Source organism: Rhinopithecus roxellana, chromosome 10, assembly GCF_007565055.1.
Source record: "Rhinopithecus roxellana isolate Shanxi Qingling chromosome 10, ASM756505v1, whole genome shotgun sequence".
In the NCBI taxonomy this organism is placed as follows: domain Eukaryota; kingdom Metazoa; phylum Chordata; class Mammalia; order Primates; family Cercopithecidae; genus Rhinopithecus; species Rhinopithecus roxellana.
In genome coordinates, this window is record NC_044558.1 from 62,357,591 (window position 1) to 62,377,756 (window position 20,166).

The following is a 20,166-nucleotide window of genomic DNA, read 5'->3' on the forward strand; positions in this document are numbered from 1 at the left end:
CTAGGAGGCCCATCCCAGAGGCTGGAGCTGGAAATGGCTAGGGGTGAGCCAGGCCTCCCCCTCAGTTTTACCCAAGAGGAAACTGAGGTCCTAAAGATTAAGTGACCGGCCCAATTTTGCAGGACTAGTTCTAGTTCAAGGCAGAGCCCAGAACCTCTGGCTTCCAGGAAGTGCTTCTGCTGTTTCCCTCCCTTCTCCTTAAACCAGAGCCCTGCCCCATCCAACTCTGGTGTGGAGCCACAAACTCCAGGTTAATTCCTGAGTTTCCAGAAACACTGAGGCCAGCTTCCCTTAGCCTTGCTTTCTAGCCAATGCCACTGATGATGATTGGGGACTGAACATTCCTAGGGTGGAGGCCCTAGGCCTAGGGCCTGGCAGGGCCGAGTGTCAGAGGGAGTTATACCTTGAGGGGTGGCCAGTCATGGTGGACCCCATCTCCAGTTAGAGGACATCCTTTGTATCAGTAGAATTGATGACTCTCAAGCCAGGGCTCTGAGGTTGGGCTTGAGAGCTTGACTCAGTAGAGTGAGTAGGAATCTTGGAAACCTGGAATGTACTACACAGTATGGAATGCACTAGATAGATAGTAGGATTAGGACACAGAATTTGGAGTCTGATTGTCCTGGGTTCAAGTCTCACACTAGCCACTAACAGCTATGTGATCTTGGCGAAGTTACTTGGCTTCTCTGTGCCTGAGTCCCTTACCTTTAAAATGGGATATTGTTACCTATTTCATAGAGTTTTAAGAAATGTGTTAGGGGCCAGGCGCAGTCGATCACGCCTGTAATCCACACCCATAAGCACTTTGGGAGGCCGAGGCGGGTGGATCACTTGAGGTCAGGAGTTCAAGACCAGCCTGACCAACATGGTGAAACCCCTTCTCTACTAAAAAAATATACAAAAATTAGCCGGTCATGGTGGCAGTTGGCTGTAATCCCAGCTACTCCTGAGGCAGGAGAATCGCTTGAACTGGGAGGTGGAGGTTGCAGTGAGCCGAGATCGGGCCACTGCACTCTAGTCTGGGTGACAGAGCAAGGCTCTGTCAAAAAAAAAAAAAAAGAAATGTTAGTCAGTATATAGAAGGCACCTACAGAATTCTGGCACATGGTAGGCAGCCAACAAACTAGCTACCATAATAATAATGACAATGGTGATTATTGTTACTAAGTTATGTCAAGTCAGGGAGAGGCTTTAGAGATCTTATTCTTCCTCTTTGGGTTATAGATGAGCAAACCCAAGAGAGAGGAGGTGACTTGTTCTGGGTCACTCACAGGAGGATGTAGAGCTCAGGTCTCCTGGGTGCTGTCCTTAAGGAGGAGCACCTGCAAAAGGAGCAGCATTTGTCTTTCGTGTGGGGTGTTTGAGGAGCAGGAGGTACAGGGTGCTAGAGCTGGGCCCCATGACTTACCTGGCCCTAGTTGGTCTTCTGCTTCCAGAAGCTGTGAAAAGATCTCATTTCTAGTCATGGAGGATTCAGGCAGTTGGCTGGGATCTGGGGTCCTGTGGGTCATGGGAGAGATATATTGCAGGGGTGGCAGTAGCTTGGGGATAGAGAGGGTGCAGGACCCTGGCTTCCTTCCTCAGAGAACCTAGTAAGTTGTGTGAATGTGTGTGTGTATTTGGAGGGGTGGGCAGAGGAGATGGTCACTGTCTGCCTCTACCACCTCCTGCAGCTCGGTGCCAATGTGCTGCTGTTCCTCTGCACCAACGTCATTGGCATCTGCACACACTATCCAGCAGAGGTGTCTCAGCGCCAGGCCTTTCAGGAGACCCGTGGTTACATCCAGGCCCGGCTCCACCTGCAGCATGAGAATCGGCAGCAGGTGGGACTGCTCCCCTGGCCAGGGCCTGCTCCCACCTCACCCCCACATAACTTGCAGATGGGATTTGCTGCCTTGTCTGGTTCCATGGAGCACAGTGTGATGGTTCCCCTGGGTTGTGCGTCACAGAGGCCCTATGATACTGGGGTTTTGTACTGTCCAAGGGAAGGAGGGCATGGACAGGAGCACATCTGGGGGCTTAATGGAGGGTGGTCAGAGGGGGCTCTGACGGGGGAAGGTCAGGCCACAGTCCAGAAGGGAAGGTCTTCAGAGAAGTCTGGGAGGACTCTGGTGATGTGGAGAGACCAGGAGGGATTGAAATGTGAGGCCAAGAGTATAGTGATGCCTATTGGAACCACTGGGCTAGGAGCGGCTGCTGCTGTCGGTGTTGCCCCAGCATGTTGCCATGGAGATGAAAGAAGACATCAACACAAAAAAAGAAGACATGATGTTCCATAAAATCTACATACAGAAGCATGACAATGTCAGGTAAGGTGAGGGTAGGTGGGTGCCAAGCAGGGCAGGGGTCTGGAAGTCTTTGAGGGCTATGTGATCTGTTCATTCTCTATTGTCATCTACAGCATCCTGTTTGCAGACATTGAGGGCTTCACCAGCCTGGCATCCCAGTGCACTGCACAGGAGCTGGTCATGACCCTGAATGAGCTCTTTGCCCGGTTTGACAAGCTGGCTGCGGTGAGGGTGCTGGGCCTTGGGATTGGGCCTGGGTGTTGACCGTGGTGAGAGCATAGCTTTGCTGGCAGCAGCTGGGGATTTGGGAGCAGATAGATTGTGCGTCGAGGGTGGTGGGCCATGCAGACTGGGTGGGCAAGAGAGTAAAGGTTACCCTTCCCTCCAACTCTTTCCCATTCAGGAGAATCACTGCCTGAGGATCAAGATCTTGGGGGACTGTTACTACTGTGTGTCAGGGCTGCCGGAAGCCCGGGCCGACCATGCCCACTGCTGTGTGGAGATGGGGGTAGACATGATCGAGGCCATCTCGTAAGCAGTGCCCCATTCCCAGGCTTCCTGGAATTGTGGGTTCCCCAGACTGCTCCTATTTTTTGATGAGACCTCAGGAGATTTCCTCAGTTTTGGCTGTTTCTCTGTCTTTGAAGTCTGTCTGTCACTGGGAAGGGGAATCTTTCTCCAACCTGTGCAAAGACCCATGTGGACCCTTAGACTCCCAGCCAGCCGAGATGGGGCGGGGAGAGCCTGTGCAGTAGGGGAGTTGGGCTAGAGGGAATGCCATCTGTGCAGGCCAGAGGGGATAACAGTGATTCCTCTTCTCCTAGCTCAGTTCCACAAGATGCTGCTGGGCCCCTGCTGGTGAACACAGCCCTAACATTTGTCCTTGAGCCCCATGCAGCCTTCTGCTCATGTCCAACCAAGGCTGTGCTCCTGTCCCCTGCATCTGGGTCTGTCCTTGCCCACTGGGCCCTGAGGGGAGTGAAGGGCCTGGGCTGTGGGCTGGGGGAGGGGAAGACTGCCAGGAGCTGATCTGGGGCTGCATCCTCCCAGGCTGGTACGTGAGGTGACAGGTGTGAATGTGAACATGCGCGTGGGCATCCACAGCGGGCGTGTGCACTGCGGTGTCCTTGGCTTGCGGAAATGGCAGTTCGATGTGTGGTCCAATGATGTGACCCTGGCCAACCACATGGAGGCAGGAGGCCGGGCTGGGTGAGTAGGGGGGCCCAGGTGGTGGGGTATGGGAGCAAGGTGGGAGACCCAGGGTCTCACCCTCTTGGCCACGTACAGCCGCATCCACATCACTCGGGCAACACTGCAGTACCTGAACGGGGACTACGAGGTGGAGCCAGGCCGTGGTGGCGAGCGCAACGCATACCTCAAGGAGCAGCACATTGAGACTTTCCTCATCCTGGGCGCCAGCCAGAAACGGGTCAGGGCCAGGGCAGGGCTGGGGGCAGGGGAGCAGGAAGAGGGACAAATGGGGAGGAGCAGGCCAAGGCCTTCTCTGGGCCCCTCTTCTGAGCCTGTACCCATGCTGCTCACACAGAAAGAGGAGAAGGCCATGCTGGCCAAGCTGCAGCGGACTCGGGCCAACTCCATGGAAGGGCTGATGCCGCCGCGCTGGGTGCCTGATCGTGCCTTTTCCCGGACCAAGGACTCCAAGGCCTTCCGCCAGATGGTGAGGGGCCCTCAGCACCAGACCTAGGGCTTCTTTTTCTTGGCTCCCTCAGTGTCCCTGACCCTGTCCTTTCTTCTTGTGACTGTCATTTCCATGTATGCTTTCTGGTGTTGGGGCAGTGGGAAGATTTCATCTCAGGGGTCCCAGTGCCCCCAGAAGATACGGCGGGGACACCCTCAGCACAGTGTTGGGGTGGGAGAAGGGGCCGGGGACACCCTCAGCACAGTGTTGGGGTGGGAGAAGGGGCCGGGGACACCCTCAGCACAGTGTTGGGGTGGGAGAAGGGGCCGGGGACACCCTCAGCACAGTGTTGGGGTGGGAGAAGGGGCCGGGGACACCCTCAGCACAGTGTTGGGGTGGGAGAAGGGGCCGGGGACACCCTCAGCACAGTGTTGGGGTGGGAGAAGGGGCCGGGGACACCCTCAGCACAGTGTTGGGGTGGGAGAAGGGGCCGGGGACACCCTCAGCACAGTGTTGGGTGGGAGAAGGGGCCGGGACACCCTCAGCACAGTGTTGGGTGGGAGAAGGGGCCGGGGACACCCTCAGCACAGTGTTGGGTGGGAGAAGGGGCCGGGACACCCTCAGCACAGTGTTGGGTGGGAGAAGGGGCCGGGGACACCCTCAGCACAGTGTTGGGTGGGAGAAGGGGCCGGGACACCCTCAGCACAGTGTTGGGTGGGAGAAGGGGCCGGGGACACCCTCAGCACAGTGTTGGGTGGGAGAAGGGGCCGGGACACCCTCAGCACAGTGTTGGGTGGGAGAAGGGGCCGGGGACACCCTCAGCTCAGCACAGTGTTGGGTGGGAGAAGGGGCCGGGGACACCCTCAGCACAGTGTTGGGTGGGAGAAGGGGCCGGGGACACCCTCAGCACAGTGTTGGGTGGGAGAAGGGGCCGGGGACACCCTCAGCACAGTGTTGGGTGGGAGAAGGGGCCGGGGACACCCTCAGCACAGTGTTGGGTGGGAGAAGGGGCCGGGGACACCCTCAGCACAGTGTTGGGTGGGAGAAGGGGCCGGGGACACCCTCAGCACAGTGTTGGGTGGGAGAAGGGGCCGGGACACCCTCAGCACAGTGTTGGGTGGGAGAAGGGGCCGGGACACCCTCAGCACAGTGTTGGGTGGGAGAAGGGGCCGGGGACACCCTCAGCACAGTGTTGGGTGGGAGAAGGGGCCGGGGACACCCTCAGCACAGTGTTGGGTGGGAGAAGGGGCCGGGACACCCTCAGCACAGTGTTGGGTGGGAGAAGGGGCCGGGGACACCCTCAGCACAGTGTTGGGTGGGAGAAGGGGCCGGGACACCCTCAGCACAGTGTTGGGTGGGAGAAGGGGCCGGGACACCCTCAGCACAGTGTTGGGTGGGAGAAGGGGCCGGGGACGCCCTCAGCACAGTGTTGGGTGGGAGAAGGGGCCGGGACACCCTCAGCACAGTGTTGGGTGGGAGAAGGGGCCGGGGACGCCCTCAGCACAGTGTTGGGTGGGAGAAGGGGCCGGGGACGCCCTCAGCACAGTGTTGGGTGGGAGAAGGGGCCGGGGACGCCCTCAGCACAGTGTTGGGTGGGAGAAGGGGCCGGGGACGCCCTCAGCACAGTGTTGGGTGGGAGAAGGGGCCGGGGACGCCCTCAGCACAGTGTTGGGTGGGAGAAGGGGCCGGGGACGCCCTCAGCACAGTGTTGGGTGGGAGAAGGGGCCGGGGACGCCCTCAGCACAGTGTTGGGTGGGAGAAGGGGCCGGGGACGCCCTCAGCACAGTGTTGGGTGGGAGAAGGGGCCGGGGACGCCCTCAGCACAGTGTTGGGTGGGAGAAGGGGCCGGGGACGCCCTCAGCACAGTGTTGGGTGGGAGAAGGGGCCGGGGACGCCCTCAGCACAGTGTTGGGTGGGAGAAGGGGCCGGGGACGCCCTCAGCACAGTGTTGGGTGGGAGAAGGGGCCGGGGACGCCCTCAGCACAGTGTTGGGTGGGAGAAGGGGCCGGGGACGCCCTCAGCACAGTGTTGGGTGGGAGAAGGGGCCGGGGACGCCCTCAGCACAGTGTTGGGTGGGAGAAGGGGCCGGGGACGCCCTCAGCACAGTGTTGGGTGGGAGAAGGGGCCGGGGACGCCCTCAGCACAGTGTTGGGTGGGAGAAGGGGCCGGGGACGCCCTCAGCACAGTGTTGGGTGGGAGAAGGGGCCGGGGACGCCCTCAGCACAGTGTTGGGTGGGAGAAGGGGCCGGGGACGCCCTCAGCACAGTGTTGGGTGGGAGAAGGGGCCGGGGACGCCCTCAGCACAGTGTTGGGTGGGAGAAGGGGCCGGGGACGCCCTCAGCACAGTGTTGGGTGGGAGAAGGGGCCGGGGACGCCCTCAGCACAGTGTTGGGTGGGAGAAGGGGCCGGGGACGCCCTCAGCACAGTGTTGGGTGGGAGAAGGGGCCGGGACGCCCTCAGCACGGTGTTGGGTGGGAGAAGGGGCCGGGGACGCCCTCAGCACGGTGTTGGGTGGGAGAAGGGGCCGGGGACGCCCTCAGCACGGTGTTGGGTGGGAGAAGGGGCCGGGGACGCCCTCAGCACGGTGTTGGGTGGGAGAAGGGGCCGGGGACGCCCTCAGCACGGTGTTGGGTGGGAGAAGGGGCCGGGGACGCCCTCAGCACGGTGTTGGGTGGGAGAAGGGGCCGGGGACGCCCTCAGCACGGTGTTGGGTGGGAGAAGGGGCCGGGGACGCCCTCAGCACGGTGTTGGGTGGGAGAAGGGGCCGGGGACGCCCTCAGCACGGTGTTGGGTGGGAGAAGGGGCCGGGGACGCCCTCAGCACGGTGTTGGGTGGGAGAAGGGGCCGGGGACGCCCTCAGCACGGTGTTGGGTGGGAGAAGGGGCCGGGGACGCCCTCAGCACGGTGTTGGGTGGGAGAAGGGGCCGGGGACGCCCTCAGCACGGTGTTGGGTGGGAGAAGGGGCCGGGGACGCCCTCAGCACGGTGTTGGGTGGGAGAAGGGGCCGGGGACGCCCTCAGCACGGTGTTGGGTGGGAGAAGGGGCCGGGGACGCCCTCAGCACGGTGTTGGGTGGGAGAAGGGGCCGGGACACCCTCAGCACGGTGTTGGGTGGGAGAAGGGGCCGGGGACACCCTCAGCACGGTGTTGGGTGGGAGAAGGGGCCGGGGACACCCTCAGCAACGGTGTTGGGTGGGAGAAGGGGCCGGGGACACCCTCAGCACGGTGTTGGGTGGGAGAAGGGGCCGGGGACACCCTCAGCACAGTGTTGGGTGGGAGAAGGGGCCGGGGACACCCTCAGCACAGTGTTGGGTGGGAGAAGGGGCCGGGGACACCCTCAGCACAGTGTTGGGTGGGAGAAGGGGCCGGGACACCCTCAGCACAGTGTTGGGTGGGAGAAGGGGCCGGGACACCCTCAGCACAGTGTTGGGTGGGAGAAGGGGCCGGGGACGCCCTCAGCACAGTGTTGGGTGGGAGAAGGGGCCGGGGACGCCCTCAGCACAGTGTTGGGGTGGGAGAAGGGGCCGGGGACGCCCTCAGCACAGTGTTGGGGTGGGAGAAGGGGCCGGGGACGCCCTCAGCACAGTGTTGGGGTGGGAGAAGGGGCCGGGGACGCCCTCAGCACAGTGTTGGGGTGGGAGAAGGGGCCGGGGACGCCCTCAGCACAGTGTTGGGGTGGGAGAAGGGGCCGGGGACGCCCTCAGCACAGTGTTGGGGTGGGAGAAGGGGCCGGGGACGCCCTCAGCAGAGTGTTGGGGTGGGAGAAGGGGCCGGGGACACCCTCAGCACAGTGTTGGGTGGGAGAAGGGGCCGGGGACACCCTCAGCACAGTGTTGGGTGGGAGAAGGGGCCGGGACACCCTCAGCACAGTGTTGGGTGGGAGAAGGGGCCGGGGACACCCTCAGCACAGTGTTGGGGTGGGAGAAGGGGCCGGGGACACCCTCAGCACAGTGTTGGGGTGGGAGAAGGGGCCGGGGACACCCTCAGCACAGTGTTGGGGTGGGAGAAGGGGCCGGGGACACCCTCAGCACAGTGTTGGGGTGGGAGAAGGGGCCGGGGACCCCTCAGCACAGTGGTTGGGGTGGGAGAAGGGGCCGGGGACACCCTCAGCACAGTGTTGGGTGGGGAGAAGGGGCCGGGACACCCTCAGCACAGTGTTGGGTGGGAGAAGGGGCCGGGACACCCTCAGCACAGTGTTGGGTGGGAGAAGGGGCCGGGACAACCCTCAGCACAGTGTTGGGTGGGAGAAGGGGCCGGGGACACCCTCAGCACAGTGTTGGGTGGGAGAAGGGCCGGGGACACCCTCAGCACAGTGTTGGGTGGGAGAAGGGGCCGGGGACACCCTCAGCACAGTGTTGGGTGGGAGAAGGGGCCGGGACACCCTCAGCACAGTGTTGGGTGGGAGAAGGGGCCGGGACACCCTCAGCACAGTGTTGGGTGGGAGAAGGGGCCGGGGACACCCTCAGCACAGTGTTGGGTGGGAGAAGGGGCCGGGGACACCCTCAGCACAGTGTTGGGTGGGAGAAGGGGCCGGGGACACCCTCAGCACAGTGTTGGGTGGGAGAAGGGGCCGGGGACACCCTCAGCACAGTGTTGGGTGGGAGAAGGGGCCGGGGACACCCTCAGCACAGTGTTGGGTGGGAGAAGGGGCCGGGGACACCCTCAGCACAGTGTTGGGTGGGAGAAGGGGCCGGGGACACCCTCAGCACAGTGTTGGGTGGGAGAAGGGGCCGGGGACACCCTCAGCACAGTGTTGGGTGGGAGAAGGGGCCGGGACACCCTCAGCACAGTGTTGGGTGGGAGAAGGGGCCGGGGACACCCTCAGCACAGTGTTGGGGTGGGAGAAGGGGCCGGGGACACCCTCAGCACAGTGTTGGGGTGGGAGAAGGGGCCGGGGACACCCTCAGCACAGTGTTGGGGTGGGAGAAGGGGCCGGGGACACCCTCAGCACAGTGTTGGGGTGGGAGAAGGGGCCGGGGACACCCTCAGCACAGTGTTGGGGTGGGAGAAGGGGCCGGGGACACCCTCAGCACAGTGTTGGGGTGGGAGAAGGGGCCGGGGACACCCTCAGCACAGTGTTGGGGTGGGAGAAGGGGCCGGGGACACCCTCAGCACAGTGTTGGGTGGGAGAAGGGGCCGGGACACCCTCAGCACAGTGTTGGGTGGGAGAAGGGGCCGGGGACACCCTCAGCACAGTGTTGGGTGGGAGAAGGGGCCGGGACACCCTCAGCACAGTGTTGGGTGGGAGAAGGGGCCGGGGACACCCTCAGCACAGTGTTGGGTGGGAGAAGGGGCCGGGACACCCTCAGCACAGTGTTGGGTGGGAGAAGGGGCCGGGACACCCTCAGCACAGTGTTGGGTGGGAGAAGGGGCCGGGACACCCTCAGCACAGTGTTGGGTGGGAGAAGGGGCCGGGGACACCCTCAGCACAGTGTTGGGTGGGAGAAGGGGCCGGGACACCCTCAGCACAGTGTTGGGTGGGAGAAGGGGCCGGGACACCCTCAGCACAGTGTTGGGTGGGAGAAGGGGCCGGGACACCCTCAGCACAGTGTTGGGTGGGAGAAGGGGCCGGGGACACCCTCAGCACAGTGTTGGGTGGGAGAAGGGGCCGGGGACACCCTCAGCACAGTGTTGGGTGGGAGAAGGGGCCGGGGACACCCTCAGCACAGTGTTGGGTGGGAGAAGGGGCCGGGACACCCTCAGCACAGTGTTGGGTGGGAGAAGGGGCCGGGGACACCCTCAGCACAGTGTTGGGTGGGAGAAGGGGCCGGGACACCCTCAGCACAGTGTTGGGTGGGAGAAGGGGCCGGGACACCCTCAGCACAGTGTTGGGTGGGAGAAGGGGCCGGGACGCCCTCAGCACAGTGTTGGGTGGGAGAAGGGGCCGGGACGCCCTCAGCACAGTGTTGGGTGGGAGAAGGGGCCGGGACGCCCTCAGCACAGTGTTGGGTGGGAGAAGGGGCCGGGACGCCCTCAGCACAGTGTTGGGTGGGAGAAGGGGCCGGGACGCCCTCAGCACAGTGTTGGGTGGGAGAAGGGGCCGGGGACGCCCTCAGCACAGTGTTGGGTGGGAGAAGGGGCCGGGGACGCCCTCAGCACAGTGTTGGGTGGGAGAAGGGGCCGGGGACGCCCTCAGCACAGTGTTGGGTGGGAGAAGGGGCCGGGGACGCCCTCAGCACAGTGTTGGGTGGGAGAAGGGGCCGGGGACGCCCTCAGCACAGTGTTGGGTGGGAGAAGGGGCCGGGGACGCCCTCAGCACAGTGTTGGGTGGGAGAAGGGGCCGGGGACGCCCTCAGCACAGTGTTGGGTGGGAGAAGGGGCCGGGGACGCCCTCAGCACAGTGTTGGGTGGGAGAAGGGGCCGGGGACGCCCTCAGCACAGTGTTGGGTGGGAGAAGGGGCCGGGGACGCCCTCAGCACAGTGTTGGGTGGGAGAAGGGGCCGGGACACCCTCAGCACAGGTGTTGGGTGGGAGAAGGGGCCGGGGACGCCCTCAGCACGGTGTTGGGTGGGAGAAGGGGCCGGGGACGCCCTCAGCACGGTGTTGGGTGGGAGAAGGGGCCGGGGACGCCCTCAGCACGGTGTTGGGTGGGAGAAGGGGCCGGGGACGCCCTCAGCACGGTGTTGGGTGGGAGAAGGGGCCGGGGACGCCCTCAGCACGGTGTTGGGTGGGAGAAGGGGCCGGGGACGCCCTCAGCACGGTGTTGGGTGGGAGAAGGGGCCGGGGACGCCCTCAGCACGGTGTTGGGGTGGGAGAAGGGGCCGGGGACGCCCTCAGCACGGTGTTGGGGTGGGAGAAGGGGCCGGGGACGCCCTCAGCACAGGTGTTGGGGTGGGAGAAGGGGCCGGGGACGCCCTCAGCACAGTGTTGGGGTGGGAGAAGGGGCCGGGGACGCCCTCAGCACAGTGTTGGGGTGGGAGAAGGGGCCGGGGACGCCCTCAGCACAGTGTTGGGGGTGGGAGAAGGGGCCGGGGACGCCCTCAGCAGAGTGTTGGGTGGGAGAAGGGGCCGGGGACACCCTCAGCACAGTGTTGGGTGGGAGAAGGGGCCGGGGACACCCTCAGCACAGTGTTGGGTGGGAGAAGGGGCCGGGACACCCTCAGCACAGTGTTGGGGTGGGAGAAGGGGCCGGGGACACCCTCAGCACAGTGTTGGGGTGGGAGAAGGGGCCGGGGACACCCTCAGCACAGTGTTGGGGTGGGAGAAGGGGCCGGGGACACCCTCAGCACAGTGTTGGGTGGGAGAAGGGGCCGGGGACACCCTCAGCACAGTGTTGGGTGGGAGAAGGGGCCGGGGACACCCTCAGCACAGTGTTGGGTGGGAGAAGGGGCCGGGACACCCTCAGCACAGTGTTGGGGTGGGAGAAGGGGCCGGGGACACCCTCAGCACAGTGTTGGGTGGGAGAAGGGGCCGGGACACCCTCAGCACAGTGTTGGGTGGGAGAAGGGGCCGGGGACACCCTCAGCACAGTGTTGGGTGGGAGAAGGGGCCGGGGACACCCTCAGCACAGTGTTGGGTGGGAGAAGGGGCCGGGGACACCCTCAGCACAGTGTTGGGTGGGAGAAGGGGCCGGGGACACCCTCAGCACAGTGTTGGGTGGGAGAAGGGGCCGGGACACCCTCAGCACAGTGTTGGGTGGGAGAAGGGGCCGGGGACACCCTCAGCACAGTGTTGGGTGGGAGAAGGGGCCGGGACACCCTCAGCACAGTGTTGGGTGGGAGAAGGGGCCGGGGACACCCTCAGCACAGTGTTGGGTGGGAGAAGGGGCCGGGGACACCCTCAGCACAGTGTTGGGTGGGAGAAGGGGCCGGGACACCCTCAGCACAGTGTTGGGTGGGAGAAGGGGCCGGGGACACCCTCAGCACAGTGTTGGGTGGGAGAAGGGGCCGGGGACACCCTCAGCACAGTGTTGGGTGGGAGAAGGGGCCGGGGACACCCTCAGCACAGTGTTGGGTGGGAGAAGGGGCGGGGACACCCTCACACAGGTTGGGTGGGAGAAGGGGCCGGGGACACCCTCAGCACAGTGTTGGGTGGGAGAAGGGGCCGGGACACCCTCAGCACAGTGTTGGGTGGGAGAAGGGGCCGGGACACCCTCAGCACAGTGTTGGGGTGGGAGAAGGGGCCGGGGACACCCTCAGCACAGTGTTGGGGTGGGAGAAGGGGCCGGGGACACCCTCAGCACAGTGTTGGGGTGGGAGAAGGGGCCGGGGACACCCTCAGCACAGTGTTGGGGTGGGAGAAGGGGCCGGGGACACCCTCAGCACAGTGTTGGGGTGGGAGAAGGGGCCGGGGACACCCTCAGCACAGTGTTGGGTGGGAGAAGGGGCCGGGGACACCCTCAGCACAGTGTTGGGTGGGAGAAGGGGCCGGGGACACCCTCAGCACAGTGTTGGGTGGGAGAAGGGGCCGGGACACCCTCAGCACAGTGTTGGGTGGGAGAAGGGGCCGGGGACACCCTCAGCACAGTGTTGGGTGGGAGAAGGGGCCGGGACACCCTCAGCACAGTGTTGGGTGGGAGAAGGGGCCGGGGGACACCCTCAGCACAGTGTTGGGTGGGAGAAGGGGCCGGGACACCCTCAGCACAGTGTTGGGTGGGAGAAGGGGCCGGGGACACCCTCAGCACAGTGTTGGGTGGGAGAAGGGGCCGGGGACACCCTCAGCACAGTGTTGGGTGGGAGAAGGGGCCGGGGACACCCTCAGCACAGTGTTGGGTGGGAGAAGGGGCCGGGACACCCACAGCACAGTGTTGGGTGGGAGAAGGGGCCGGGGACACCTCAGCACAGTGTTGGGTGGGAGAAGGGGCCGGGGACACCCTCAGCACAGTGTTGGTGGGAGAAGGGGCCGGGACACCCTCAGCACAGTGTTGGGTGGGAGAAGGGGCCGGGGACACCTCAGCACAGTGTTGGGTGGGAGAAGGGGCGGGGACACCCCTCAGCACAGTGTTGGGGTGGGAGAAGGGGGCCGGGGACACCCTCATCACAGTGTTGGGTGGGAGAAGGGGCGGGACACCCTCAGCACAGTGTTGGGTGGGAGAAGGGGCCGGGGACACCCTCAGCACAGTGTTGGGTGGGAGAAGGGGCCGGGACACCTCAGAACAGTGTTGGGTGGGAGAAGGGCCGGGACACCCTCAGCACAGTGTTGGGTGGGGTAGAAAGGGGCCGGGACACCCTCAGCCAGTGTTGGGTGGGAGAAGGGGCCGGGACGCCCTCAGCACAGTGTTGGGTGGGAGAAGGGGCCGGGACGCCCTCAGCACAGTGTTGGGTGGGAGAAGGGGCCGGGACGCCCTCAGCACAGTGTTGGGTGGGAGAAGGGGCCGGGGACGCCCTCAGCACAGTGTTGGGTGGGAGAAGGGGCCGGGGACGCCCTCAGCACAGTGTTGGGTGGGAGAAGGGGCCGGGACGCCCTCAGCACAGTGTTGGGTGGGAGAAGGGGCCGGGGACGCCCTCAGCACAGTGTTGGGTGGGAGAAGGGGCCGGGGACGCCCTCAGCACAGTGTTGGGTGGGAGAAGGGGCCGGGACGCCCTCAGCACAGTGTTGGGTGGGAGAAGGGGCCGGGGACGCCCTCAGCACAGTGTTGGGTGGGAGAAGGGGCCGGGGACAGCCCTCAGCACAGTGTTGGGTGGGAGAAGGGGCCGGGGACGCCCTCAGCACAGTGTTGGGTGGGAGAAGGGGCCGGGGACGCCCTCAGCACGGTGTTGGGTGGGAGAAGGGGCCGGGGACGCCCTCAGCACGGTGTTGGGTGGGAGAAGGGGCCGGGGACGCCTCAGCACGGTGTTGGGTGGGAGAAGGGGCCGGGGACGCCCTCAGCACGGTGTTGGGTGGGAGAAGGGGCCGGGGACGCCCTCAGCACGGTGTTGGGTGGGAGAAGGGGCCGGGGACGCCCTCAGCACGGTGTTGGGTGGGAGAAGGGGCCGGGGACACCCTCAGCACGGTGTTGGGTGGGAGAAGGGGCCGGGGACACCCTCAGCACGGTGTTGGGTGGGAGAAGGGGCCGGGGACACCCTCAGCACGGTGTTGGGTGGGAGAAGGGCCGGGACACCCTCAGCACGGTGTTGGGTGGGAGAAGGGGCCGGGACACCCTCAGCACGGTGTTGGGTGGGAGAAGGGGCCGGGGACACCCTCAGCACAGTGTTGGGTGGGAGAAGGGGCCGGGGACACCCTCAGCACAGTGTTGGGTGGGAGAAGGGGCCGGGACACCCTCAGCACAGTGTTGGGTGGGAGAAGGGGCCGGGCACACCCTCAGCACAGTGTTGGGTGGGAGAAGGGGCCGGGACACCCTCAGCACAGTGTTGGGTGGGAGAAGGGGCCGGGCACACCCTCAGCACAGTGTTGGGTGGGAGAAGGGGCCGGGGACACCCTCAGCACAGTGTTGGGTGGGAGAAGGGGCCGGGGACACCCTCAGCACAGTGTTGGGTGGGAGAAGGGGCCGGGGACACCCTCAGCACAGTGTTGGGTGGGAGAAGGGGCCGGGACACCCTCAGCACAGTGTTGGGTGGGAGAAGGGGCCGGGCACACCCTCAGCACAGTGTTGGGTGGGAGAAGGGGCCGGGACACCCTCAGCACAGTGTTGGGTGGGAGAAGGGGCCGGGACACCCTCAGCACAGTGTTGGGTGGGAGAAGGGGCCGGGACACCCTCAGCACAGTGTTGGGTGGGAGAAGGGGCCGGGGACACCCTCAGCACAGTGTTGGGTGGGAGAAGGGGCCGGGACACCCTCAGCACAGTGTTGGGTGGGAGAAGGGGACCGGGGACACCCTCAGCACAGGTGTTGGGTGGGAGAAGGGCCGGGGACGCCCTCAGCACGGTGTTGGGTGGGAGAAGGGGCCGGGGACGCCCTCAGCACGGTGTTGGGTGGGAGAAGGGGCCGGGGACGCCCTCAGCACGGTGTTGGGTGGGAGAAGGGGCCGGGACACCCTCAGCACAGTGTTGGGTGGGAGAAGGGGCCGGGGACACCCTCAGCACGGTGTTGGGTGGGAGAAGGGGCCGGGACACCCTCAGCACAGTGTTGGGTGGGAGAAGGGGCCGGGGACACCCTCAGCACAGTGTTGGGTGGGAGAAGGGGCCGGGACACCCTCAGCACAGTGTTGGGTGGGAGAAGGGGCCGGGGACACCCTCAGCACAGTGTTGGGGTGGGAGAAGGGGCCGGGGACACCCTCAGCACAGTGTTGGGTGGGAGAAGGGGCCGGGGACACCCTCAGCACAGGTGTTGGGTGGGAGAAGGGGCCGGGGACACCCTCAGCACGGTGTTGGGTGGGAGAAGGGGCCGGGGATGCCCTCAGCACGGTGTTGGGTGGGAGAAGGGGCCGGGGACGCCCTCAGCACGGTGTTGGGTGGGAGAAGGGGCCGGGGACACCCTCAGCACGGTGTTGGGTGGGAGAAGGGGCCGGGGACACCCTCAGCACCGTGTTGGGTGGGAGAAGGGGCCGGGGACACCCTCAGCACCGTGTTGGGTGGGAGAAGGGGCCGGGGACACCCTCAGCACAGTGTTGGGTGGGAGAAGGGGCCGGGGACACCCTCAGCACGGTGTTGGGTGGGAGAAGGGGCCGGGGACACCCTCAGCACGGTGTTGGGTGGGAGAAGGGGCCGGGACACCCTCAGCACGGTGTTGGGTGGGAGAAGGGGCCGGGACACCCTCAGCACGGTGTTGGGTGGGAGAAGGGGCCGGGACACCCTCAGCACGGTGTTGGGTGGGAGAAGGGGCTGCAGAGATGAAGGTTGTTGGCCCTTCACCTCACTCCACACTCTGTCCCTTTCTCCAGGGCATTGATGATTCCAGCAAAGACAAGTAAGTCAGGTTATTGAGGGAGAAGGCACTTGCACCCTGGGATGGGACTGGGGGGAGCCAAAATCCTCCTTTTCCCCGACTTTAGGTGTGTTGTATGTGAGCAGGAGCCACACCCCAGCTCTCCCTCCCTCCCTTGGGTGCTGCCCGTACCTTTCCTTTCATTGTTTCTCACGTGGCCATGCCCATGCATCTGGTGAAGCCATGTCTCCTGCCCTCAGCCGGGGCACCCAAGATGCCCTGAACCCTGAGGATGAGGTGGATGAATTCCTGAGCCGTGCCATCGATGCCCGCAGCATTGATCAGCTGCGGAAGGACCATGTGCGCCGGTTTCTGCTCACCTTCCAGAGAGAGGATCTTGAGAAGAAGGTTTCAGGGATACAGGGCAGAAGGACAAGGGCTGGGGGACGGGCAGGTCGTGGCAGGGAAGGCTGAGCACAGGTGAGGGCACAGGTGTTTCTGGGGCATGGAGAAGGGACCACAGAGCAGGGTGGGGATTTCGTCAGTTGGGCCAACTGCATCTCCTCCGTGTTGAGACGCCTGGTAGTGCCCTGTCCTTGCTGTCCCTGCCTTCCTTAGGGAGGGCCCAGCACCCAGCTCAGCCTCCTCTCCCTCAGTACTCCCGGAAGGTGGATCCCCGCTTCGGAGCCTACGTTGCCTGTGCCCTGTTGGTCTTCTGCTTCATCTGCTTCATCCAGCTTCTCATCTTCCCACAGTGAGAGTCCTGCCCTTCCTCTCTTAGCTTCTCTCTTCTCCACCGCTTCCCAGAAGCTTCCTACATACCCACACGAGCCCACAATCCCTGGAGCCTGCATCCCTGCTTGTTCCAGAGGGTGGGACAAGAATGCCCAGGTCTTCCAGAATTAAATGATTTTTCTGGCCCTGTTCTGCCCCAGCTCCATCTTGATGCTTGGGATCTATGCCAGCATCTTCCTGCTGCTGCTGGTCACCGTGCTGATCTGTGCCGTGTACTCCTGTGGTTCTGTACGTAGGGGGACTTCTGAGGCTGTTGGGAGGGCAGGCTGGACTCCAGACAGGGAGGAGGTCACATGGCGAGAGGGAGGAGAAGGCCATGCCTGTTCCACTGGGCCCCATCCCTGGTTGGCCTTCCTTCTTGGCTGATACAACCTTCAACTCTTCGTCTCTTGATTCCTCTAGCTGTTCCCTAAGGCCCTGCAACATCTGTCCCGCAGCATCGTTCGCTCACGGGCACATAGCACCGCAGTTGGCATCTTTTCCGTCCTGCTTGTGTTCACTTCTGCCATTGCCAACATGGTAAGGGTCCAGTGGGAATTCTCCCACCTCCGCTCTGTGCCAAGCACTGTCCTGGACACTGCGGGTACAGAGGGGAATAGGACATATTTTCTGCCCTCAGGGAGCCCCCTCCCAGAATAGGGCAAGGTTAACTCCAGTTCTCCCTCCTTGTTCTCCCAACCTCTTGTCATCTCTGAGTCAGTACTAAGGCCCATGGGGTATAAGGTACCTGGGCATAGCCCAGGGCAGGGTACATGGCTTCACCAGGTACCTTGCAACCCTTCCCCTCCTTGGCTATCCTGATATACCCCTCTACTTTTGCAGTTCACCTGTAATCACACCCCCATACGGACCTGTGCAGCCCGGATGCTGAATTTAACACCTGCTGACATCACTGCCTGCCACCTGCAGCAGCTCAATTACTCTCTGGGCCTGGATGCTCCCCTGTGTGAGGGCACCACGCCCACCTGCAGCTTCCCTGAGGTGTTCAAGCAGTGCTCAGGCGGTGGGGGGGCTGTCCTGGCACAGACATTGGCCCTTCTGTGCCAGACCTGGTGATGGGTGCTGGGGACCCAGGAACTCACCAGAGTGTCCCACACTAGGAGCAACCAGGGGCCCTGGTGTGGTGTAGGGGCTGGACATGGAAGGTGGAGGATATGGGGGTTTGAGGGGTGTGGCAGAAAGGTTAGGTCAGGCAGGAGAGTGCAGGGCTCTCCCTGCCCAAGGGTGCTGTGGCCTCTGCCTTCACCCAGTGCTGCCTCTGCCCCCGCAGTACTTCATCGGGAGCGTGCTGCTGAGTCTCTTGGCCAGCTCTGTCTTCCTGCACATCAGCAGCATCGGGAAGTTGGCCATGGTCTTTGTCTTGGGGCTCATCTATTTGGTGCTGCTTCTGCTGGGTCCCCCAGCCACCATCTTTGACAACTATGACCTACTGCTTGGCGTCCATGGCTTGTGAGTTTATTCTCAGGTTCTTTAATACCCCAGGAACTTCCCTGACCTTGCTGGGTCACTGTGAGCCTCTCTGGTGCCCAGGCCCCTTGTGCTCTTGGAATGCCACAACTCCCCTGTGGGGGAAAGGGAGGAGATGGAGGAGTTCCCAGCATGTGACCCCAAATAGTTACCCCAAGGAAACCCCAGTCCTGGGAAATCCTTGTGTCTTTAGGCTAGACACTAAAAAAAAAAAAAAAAAAAAAAAAAATTCCCTCTTGTATTTGCATGGTGCTTTCACATCCACCATCTTAACCACCCATAGGACATACAGCTGCTTGGTGGCAGGGCTCTGGCTAGGAACCAAAGCTTCTGACTCCTGCTTGGGGGCTTTGCCTGGGACATCACACTGGCTTTTCCCCTGCAAAACCCCATTCCTTTGATATGTGGCCGTAGCTTGTTGTAGTAGAAAAAGCCTCTGGTGTCTGCTGGGTTTGAATCCCTGCTCTGCTGCTCATTAGCTGTGTGACCTTAGACAGGTGAGTTAGCTTCTCTGAGCCTCAATTTCCTCATCTGTAAAATGGCACTGTCACCTAAATCACAGAGTAGTTGTAAAGATTATAGTAACTGACATTTATGGAAGGCTTACTGTATGGCAGGAACTGTGCTAAGCCTTTTACATACATTATTTAAATCCGATCCCTGTTGTACTGATGGGGAAGGAGGCTTAGAGAATTAAACGACTTGTCTCAGGTCACATAGCTGGTAAGTGGAGGAGTCTCTAAGAGTAGAGGTTTTCTTAACCTCTCCTCTTAGTTAATTAATGTAAGTAAAAGCCCTGGCCCAATGCCTGATTTCTAGTATGTGCTTAGTAAATGCAGTCTGTATCTCCCCTTCCATGTGCCCACCCAGCAACTCAGGAAGCACTGATGACTTTGTCTCTTCTCTCCTCTTGCCAGGGCTTCTTCCAATGAGACCTTTGATGGGCTGGACTGGTAAGTGAGGGCTCCGAGGCAGCAAAGGGTAGGGCCATTAGATGCCTCCTTCAGACACCAAGCATGTCTCTGCTTATCCTTAGTCCAGCTGCAGGGAGGGTGGCCCTCAAATATATGACCCCTGTGATTCTGCTGGTGTTTGCGCTGGCGCTGTATCTGCATGCTCAGCAGGTGGAGTCGACTGCCCGCCTAGACTTCCTCTGGAAACTACAGGTGACCGAGTGGGCCTTTGGTGGGCCTTTGGTGGGCCTTTGGGGGAAGAGGAGGAACCTAGGGGTGGAGCCTGGGCCAGGCCAGAAACGTATCTCCTGCTAGCTGGCTAAGCCTCAGGCCGCCCCTAGGCCCACCCTGGTTTCATGCCTTCTCTGTGCCCATCCCTTCCTCCTTGCCCCATCCTGTACCTGCCCCCTTTACCCCTTTGCCTGTCCTTTAGGCCTCATCTGTACGTGCCTTTCTTCCTCTATGTGATTCCCTCTGACCCCCACTTCCAAGCCTTGGCCACCACACCCACCCCTTGTGAATGTCGGTCAATGGGTGATGGGTGTGGTGTCCACAGGCAACAGGGGAGAAGGAGGAGATGGAGGAGCTACAGGCATACAACCGGAGGCTGCTGCATAACATTCTGCCCAAGGACGTGGCCGCCCACTTCCTGGCCCGGGAGCGTCGCAATGATGAACTCTACTATCAGTCGTGTGAGTGTGTGGCTGTTATGTTTGCCTCCATTGCCAACTTCTCTGAGTTCTATGTGGAGCTGGAGGCAAACAATGAGGGTGTCGAGTGCCTGCGGCTGCTCAACGAGATCATCGCTGACTTTGATGAGGTACTTGTCCAGTTGGCTGGTGCTGGCAGAGAATCGGGGGGACTTGGAGACCAGGGATTAGAAGGGGCGAGTGGCACTGGGAAGAGAAAGAGAGATTTGATGGGACTCAGAGGCATCAGGGGTAGGGGTAAGGGCAGGCATAGTGGAGGTAGAGGTAAGAACCCATGAAGGGGCCAGGCGCGGTGGCTCATACCTGTAATCCCAGCACTTTGGGAGGCCGAGGTGGGTGGATTATGAGGTTAGGAGATTGAGACCATCTTGGCTAACACGGTGAAACCCCAGCTCTACTAAAAATACAAAATATTAGCCGGGCAAGGTGGCGGGCGCCTGTAGTCCCAGCTACTTGGGAGGCTGAGGCAGGAGAATGGCATGAACCCGGGAGGCGGAGCTTGCAGTGAGCTGAGATCGCGCCACTGCACTCCAGCCTGGGCAACAGAGCGAGACTCCGTCTCAAAAAAAAAAAA

At 62.7% G+C, this 20,166-nt stretch overlaps 1 protein-coding gene across 2 annotated transcripts in view; it reads left to right on the forward strand.

Annotated features, from left to right (window-relative positions):
* The window catches only part of ADCY6 (adenylate cyclase 6), a 35,222-nt gene that overhangs the window by 9,104 nt on the left and 5,952 nt on the right, over positions 1-20,166 (forward strand). For both annotated transcript variants that reach the window (XM_030938411.1, XM_030938412.1), the window contains exons 3-19: positions 1,674-1,823; positions 2,188-2,309; positions 2,402-2,513; positions 2,692-2,819; positions 3,339-3,497; positions 3,576-3,717; positions 3,835-3,966; positions 15,684-15,709; positions 15,928-16,075; positions 16,324-16,421; positions 16,603-16,690; positions 16,865-16,981; positions 17,285-17,443; positions 17,733-17,911; positions 18,847-18,882; positions 18,966-19,095; positions 19,439-19,702. In XM_030938411.1, coding sequence (XP_030794271.1) covers positions 1,674-1,823; positions 2,188-2,309; positions 2,402-2,513; positions 2,692-2,819; positions 3,339-3,497; positions 3,576-3,717; positions 3,835-3,966; positions 15,684-15,709; positions 15,928-16,075; positions 16,324-16,421; positions 16,603-16,690; positions 16,865-16,981; positions 17,285-17,443; positions 17,733-17,911; positions 18,847-18,882; positions 18,966-19,095; positions 19,439-19,702 — 2,190 coding nt within the window. The remainder of the gene's footprint in view (positions 1-1,673; positions 1,824-2,187; positions 2,310-2,401; positions 2,514-2,691; positions 2,820-3,338; positions 3,498-3,575; positions 3,718-3,834; positions 3,967-15,683; positions 15,710-15,927; positions 16,076-16,323; positions 16,422-16,602; positions 16,691-16,864; positions 16,982-17,284; positions 17,444-17,732; positions 17,912-18,846; positions 18,883-18,965; positions 19,096-19,438; positions 19,703-20,166) is intronic.